Genomic DNA, 6,650 nt, shown 5'->3' with positions numbered 1-6,650 from the left:
CAAGCAGAAGCTATAACGACACTGTCATTTGTGCTGTGATATAAAATAAGAACTATAACTACAATTCCTGAGGACTAATATTAAAATGATTATAATCTCCACAATTTGAGTTCTAGGCAATACTAGTGGCTGCATTTCTAAAAACCTTGGTGGTGATTAAAGGCAGGTCAGCCTATTTCCCTCTTTTGATATTTACAAAAACTGGTTTCCACTTAAGTCAACAGTGTGGCATTTTACATGAAGCTTTCAAGGATCCTCTTACTGTGGAAATTTGCAACAACTAAAATGTCCAAAACTCACTTGTCTATTTGATGTAAAATACTTTATGCTGTCCATGAGTGAATTGAGAAATGTGGAGACAGTACAGTGTTTAGTGGGACAGGTTCTGATGAAGCAATTATCTGAAGCATCACTGTTAAGAGCCAAAGTGAGTGTGGGAATTTCAATATCATCAATTTCTCATAAAAAAAATTGCAAAATGATCTGAAACATCATCTGTGTATTACTGAGTAGATCTACAGTGGCAGCACTGATTTAGAGGTGAACATGACAGGCACTGTGTGATGTAAGAGTTTAATTGTAGATCTCCAAAGGACAATGCCATCACAGTCAATTAGCTCCTTCTTGAGAACCATAAAAACAATCAAACAGTGAACCTGAAGACCTGCTCTCTGAGCTCCTGTCTCAGCCCTCTGACCTGCGGGGTTAGCATCCTTGATGCAACAGCCATCGCTAATGGAGGCACATTGTGCACTGACAGCCCCCACTGAATATTTCATCTACCCCCCTTTGAGACTAACAGGGAGTGAGAGACAGTGGAGAAGAGAACGGAGCAGCAGGAGCAGGGCAGCATCAAGGGCTGTGCCCCCCCACCCCTCCCTCTTCCCAGAAATTAGAATGGCTGCTCTGATGTTTCAGATCTCAAACTCCTTTTAATATGAATTCAAACAGCAGCAGCAGCAGCAGCGTCATCATCTCCACTGTCCATTTCTGTGGTTTTCCTCTTATAAACAGAAGGGCCACTCGTTGCACAGTGGTACCTGATGCAGGCAATTAAGCATTCAGCAGTGCTACAGCTGAGTAACAGAACTGCAGTGACAGCTGTGGGGAGTCAGGGCTGCAGAGGGGATGCTGGTCGTGCTTCACATAGACATAAAAGTTCTTTGGATCCCATGGGGTCCAAAGAATTGAAGGGCACCCTGACCTGATATTAGGTCCCACAGAAGAATGAGTAATTCACCACTGACTTTCTCCATCACAGCAGAGAAAAAAAAACTCTCCTCAAATGGCTGTGCCTGAAGGAAAAACTTTGATTATCGAAGTCTGCACTACTCTCAACCATTTCACCACTAATTCCCATATTTGAAATTCGACAGAGACACAATGTCTCGGGCTATATTTGCTGCAGAATAGGTGGAGACACAATTAGACTTAATCCTTTCAGTGTATCTAGTAAAAACCAAACGTGAAACAGTGTAAACCTCAATGATAGAGCCTTGTGAGATAGAGGTACACTACCCTCTACTGTGCAAATAGCTGCATCACAATTACACCTGAAACAGCAGTGCTATTCGCAGCTCCCCCAAGTCAGCCAAAGTAAGCGTAAACCTACAGTATGGGAAAGTTTTCCTTCACAGTTGTAGGCTACAGTTGGTTACTCATGGAAATAGACTCCCCACTGTAGCCTAGTTTTCAGATCACATTAAATCTCGCTTTATTAAGACAGGGGAATGTAGGACCGTAAGTCTTTCCAGCTGTTATGTTAAGTAATGCCAGTGTGTTGTGTGATAAAGGCCTGTAATGTGTGGATAAACCCATTGTATGAAAGAGTTTTATTACTAATATGTTGCTGGAAATTTTGTTTTTGTATTGAATTATGTTTTATTACTGTTATTAATTTATATGTTGGTGTTTTATCGTCTGTGAACTGTCCCACTTTGTCATGTAATAATTTCACTACTACTGACCAGAAAACAACTGCCTGTCTTTAAGTAGTTGGTGCATGTGCTGACGTGCCCTTGCTTCACCTTTGTTTGCACACAGCTGGTCTTAGCAGGACAATTAGGTTAATTAGTATCAGCTGCGCTTGTTCAGTATCGCACCATGTTGAGTCAGTGGTCATCGCGCGCGCAGCCAGGTGACCCAGACGCTGCTAAATGACCAATTAAGGCCTTTCACAAGGCTATAAGAGAAGGTGACAAAAGCGGCGGCCTGTCCATTAGGCTACAGATTTTCAACGTGTGTTCAGATAATGGATGCGAAAATGAACGGTGTGCGGAGCGTGAAACCTGTCGGCGGTCCGCCGCGGCAGCTGTTACACTGCACCCGCGCTGGCTGTGGAGCGACTTTCACTCGGCAGTGGAAACTGAAGGAGCATGAGACGGTGCACACCGGCGCGGTAAAGGAAACATTTCAGCCCGCACTAAAATAATCTAAAAACAAAAAATTTTTTTAAAAAAAGTCTTAAATACACGTTTGGGCGAAGACGTCATTAATTTGTTTTTAAACGTGGCTATGACATTGTTGAACATTCAACCTGTTAAAACTTTACCAAAAATGCCCACAGCGTCCGTGTCGGTGCACAATTGCGGGCTGTGGTCGCAGTTTCTCGAGGAAATCCCACCTGAGCCGCCACATGCTTCAGCACGAAGGACTGAAGCAATTCAAGTAAGTCACCCGTCGCATTGTAACTGTTGCTCCCCTCAGTCACGACCTCATATAACTTTTGCTTTCTTCAGATGCAAATTTGCAACCTGCACGAAGAGTTTCTTCGACTCAAATAAACTGAAGAGACATACGCGTTACTGCCACGGAGACAAAAATAAGTACTTCAAGGTTTGTGTAAATACTCGCATTTAGCCACGAGATGGCGCCAATGAAACGCATTTTAACCACCAGCTTCCTTGCTCTTGATGTTTGTTGAGTAACAAGTTTTTTTTAGTCTCTTGTGTCATTTTAACCCCTTGATAATTTCTTTTCCTCCCACAGTGCAACCAGCCAAACTGCTCCTTGACCTTCAAAAAGCGCAGACTGTTTAAGCTGCACTTAAAGGGACATGAAGTGTCTGCTACATTCAAGTATGTCTGTCTGTAGTACAACAGTGTGTAGCCAACAAGGCATAGTTTCCTGTAGCCTAGTGAAAAATCAGACTGCAGCTCTGTCCTGTGAGTTGAGATCAGTTCAGATGAGTATAACTGTAGCAAAGACATCTAGTAGGAGATAAATGAGTGGTTACAGGCTGAGTGGGTGTGGCCCCAGTGAATTGGTTGAATGTATTTTTACCTGTCTGTCGCTGGTTGGGGTACTTAGGTGTTCAAGGGATGGATGCACTGCCACGTTCGACTCCCATATCAACCGCAAAGCTCATGAGAAGAAGCATGCAGGTTGGTCTATTTCAGTCTAGGTAGGGGTCCTTTCATCTTCCTTCCATGTAAAATTCCTTCATTAAAAGAGGGCTGTGGCTGCATTTGCCTGTAACCTTTTCTTGCATTGAAGATAATTCTTTCAGGACAAATGATACACGGTATGTAGTTCCTCTAAAGAGCCCAGAAGGAGCCAACCTGCAATGGTCTTTATTTCCTGATGCATTCAGTGGCCTTGTTGTTTGGTCGTTGCAGGGTACCGCTGCCCGTATGCTAGCTGCCAGGTGCTTGAACACACCTGGGGGAAACTTCAGAAGCACATGGCCAAGCATCCAGGTTAATATGTTAGGCTCATAGCACAAAAAAGCTGAAATCCATCCAAAATGTTTCTTTCAGGAAAGGATGAATTTTGCCTTTGTTTTCACACATTGTGGCAATAGATGGCTAGTTTAATTATTCTGCCTTCTTAAATTGTGTTCCAGCCACCATTTCATGCCAACTGTGTAAGAAGGTGTTTAAGAAAGCGGATGCCCTGCGGAAGCACAAACGGATCCACGCTTCCCATAAGCCTGTGCTGGTCTGTCCCAGGGAAGACTGCCAGGCCTACTTCTCTACAACCTTTAACCTGCAGCACCACATCCGCAAGGTGCACCTTGATCTCCTCAAATACAAATGCGCCTTCCCTGAATGCCCACGCATGTTTGCTATGCGGGTATGTACATGTTTTCTCTTACTGGTCCTTGTGAGATTTCCTGAAATTTATTTTCTTTGCATTCAAAGACTTCTGTATCCTTAAATTCTGTTGTGATTTACTCCATACAGAACTGTCATTTTAATAGAAATGATATTCCAACTGGGACACTGTTTACACCAGTCATTTCTGACACTGGTTGTAAAGTAACTTAAGTAATTCTAATCATTGAGTAATAACAATATAGATGTAACATGCTTTCTGCACATTGTACTGCAATTTCTAGTTGTTCAAAGTTTCAACCCGTGTATTACATTATGACTGTGCTGTTCCACAGGAGAGTATGAACAGACACCTGCTTCGCCATGACCCAAGCGCCACCACTCTGAAGGTAAATCTCACGTCAGTATCCCACAGTGCAAATGTGGGGTAAAGCCATCACACAGTAGTGGACTAAAGCACCTGATCAGGGGACTATTGATTATAGATTTTTCTTTAAACCTGTGAAAACAAACTCCTTTGTACTTCTGGACAACTGAGGTGAATTGGTCAGCTTGAGAGTTTGCGGTTTACCTGATTTAAGCCAAGCATGTCAAATTTAATTTTTTATTTTTTTTAAAGAATAGATGACTGCACAGCTAGTACAATGGCATGAAACTGCAAAAACATAAATGTCATCCTAAAACTTCCTGTCTAATTTTTATTTTGTTTATCCCAACAGAAACGTCAGCGACCCAAGAAATCTTGGCAGAAGCGTTTGAATGGACACCATCTGCCCCTTGTGGAGGAAAACCTTAATCGCCTCTTCACCCTGCGCATGCGGATCTCCAGACGAGCCAAAGTGGAAACCAACCTCTCAGGCCTCTTCAATGAACGCAAGATCCCGCATTATGTTGACCCAGAAGTCAACCTGCGCAACCTGTTTGGCATCAAACAGTCACGTCCTTTGGAAGAGAAGTCTGAGGTCTCACCTGTAAAAGGTTAAATGAAAGAAATGCGTCCGCAGTTTGACTGTTAATTTTGAACTTTAATTTTTGAGAAATTGGGAATTTGGGTCTCTCTGCTTTAAGTTTTATAATGTAGCTGACATACATTAAAATATTTTAATTTCAAAGGAAGTAATTGAATGTCACTTAAAACATTAAGATGTCAAGCTTTTGAGAATTTGAAAGATTGAATTCTTCTGTGAAGACAACAGGTCTTGAGTGAAATGCTTGTAACATGACATTTGTTGACCCAATAAATGAGTTAAATTTTTGAAAGTGGTATATTAATGCTGTCATCTTTCAATTTGAGTGTTTAGATGAACAGTGCTGAAACTGCTGGAGTTCTGCCCATCAGTAGCAGCTGCTGGAGAGAGAGGTATCATCTCTAGGACAAGATTTTTTTCTTTTGTTCAGCCACATTTAATTGCAATGGAAAGAGCATCTCATTGTTGCCACTCTCAAACAGCTGTTCTCCCCCAGCATCTATCGTTTGTGCTTGCTTTGGCCGCACACATTGGTTGACATTTGCCGAACATGTTGGAGCTCATTAAATATGAACAAAGGACTGAACATGAGTAAGAGCTGAGTCACAGAAAGCATGTCACTTTGGGGGCGGATGAGACTTTGAACACAAGTAATACGAGTCTCAGCTGTCAGATCTTAACTGAAGTTAAGCTGTTCGGAGTTCATGTTTTGGCCTCATGAACCTGTACAGGAGAGGGAATGACTGCATATGTGTAATTTGACCACTCAGTCTACCAGGCTTTGTAGGTTTGCAGTAGAGCTGAAAATATTTTCATTAGAAATTAATCATATACCTATTCTCCATTAATGGTTTATAATAGTGGGTTTCTGCTGTTTGTTGGTGATGAATATGCCATGACTCTGGAACCTCTTTGGTGTTTATCTGTTTATTCTGATTTCATTCATAATAAAATACTGGCATAGACTAAGAAATAACTATACAATAAATTATACCTGATAGGAGAGATGATGTCATGGTAATAAAACTTGCTTGAGATTCCACAAAAGTGAAACAGGAAGATGGACCAAAATACACAAACGGACATAAGGAACAACACAAAATGGATTAAAAAAATAAATGGGTAAATGACACTTTCTTCTTCTTTTGCTTAAATGGACACCCTCCAAGAGGTAAAGGGTCAAAAGGAATTCACAGAGGAAATGAAGGCATTAGTACTGTGCAAAAGTTTTAGGGACTAATAATGCCATCAACTGTTTTAATTTATCAAATAACTTCATAAAAACTGCAGGTCATGGAAACAAAACAGACACAATCACCCTTTGTCTTAAAAACTGATCCAATTCTCCTCTACACTTGTGCACAGATTTTCAAGGAACCGGGCAGGTAGGTTGTTCCAAGTGTCTTGAAATTAAACATTAAGTTTAAAATGATTTTTGATGGAATTAAATCAAGGATACATTAAGAGTTTACATACAGTATGTATAGGATGAGGTATTAATAGAAGCCTTTGTATTATATTTCTAACTTGTGCGAGTGTTGGCTTACAAACCAGAAATGACCTTGTTGAAAATGTAATATACAATATAAAATCAAAAGGGTTTTAGAATTTAAAAGGTTCCTTTTTC

General features: G+C 41.1%; 1 protein-coding gene across 1 annotated transcript; it reads left to right on the top strand.

Annotated features, from left to right (window-relative positions):
- The first annotated feature begins 2,263 nt into the window (after window positions 1-2,263).
- On the top strand, window positions 2,264-5,038 carry LOC111217731 (P43 5S RNA-binding protein-like). The gene is made up of 9 exons (XM_022739717.1): window positions 2,264-2,398; window positions 2,567-2,667; window positions 2,739-2,835; window positions 2,989-3,077; window positions 3,310-3,383; window positions 3,618-3,698; window positions 3,845-4,074; window positions 4,391-4,444; window positions 4,775-5,038. The coding sequence occupies exons 1-9, from the start codon at window positions 2,264-2,266 to the stop codon at window positions 5,036-5,038; spliced, it is 1,125 nt and encodes a 374-aa protein (XP_022595438.1).
- Window positions 5,039-6,650: the final 1,612 nt, after the last annotated feature.

This window comes from Seriola dumerili, unplaced genomic scaffold (genome assembly GCF_002260705.1).
Source record: "Seriola dumerili isolate Sdu_G_001 unplaced genomic scaffold, Sdu_1.0 BDQW01000044.1, whole genome shotgun sequence".
In the NCBI taxonomy this organism is placed as follows: Eukaryota; Metazoa; Chordata; class Actinopteri; order Carangiformes; family Carangidae; genus Seriola; species Seriola dumerili.
Note: the sequence above shows the minus strand (reverse complement) of the source record. Positions and strands in the feature narration are given on the sequence as shown.

Excerpts from the sequence above, each read along its gene's own strand:
- LOC111217731 (XM_022739717.1), top strand. The coding sequence starts at position 2,264 with ATGAACGGTGTGCGGAGCGTGAAACCTGTCGGCGGTCCGCCGCGGCAG. Across the intron at positions 3,078-3,309 it reads GAAGTGTCTGCTACATTCAA|GTGTTCAAGGGATGGATGCA; the intron begins GTATGTCTGTCT and ends TGGGGTACTTAG. Across the intron at positions 3,384-3,617 it reads TCATGAGAAGAAGCATGCAG|GGTACCGCTGCCCGTATGCT; the intron begins GTTGGTCTATTT and ends TGGTCGTTGCAG.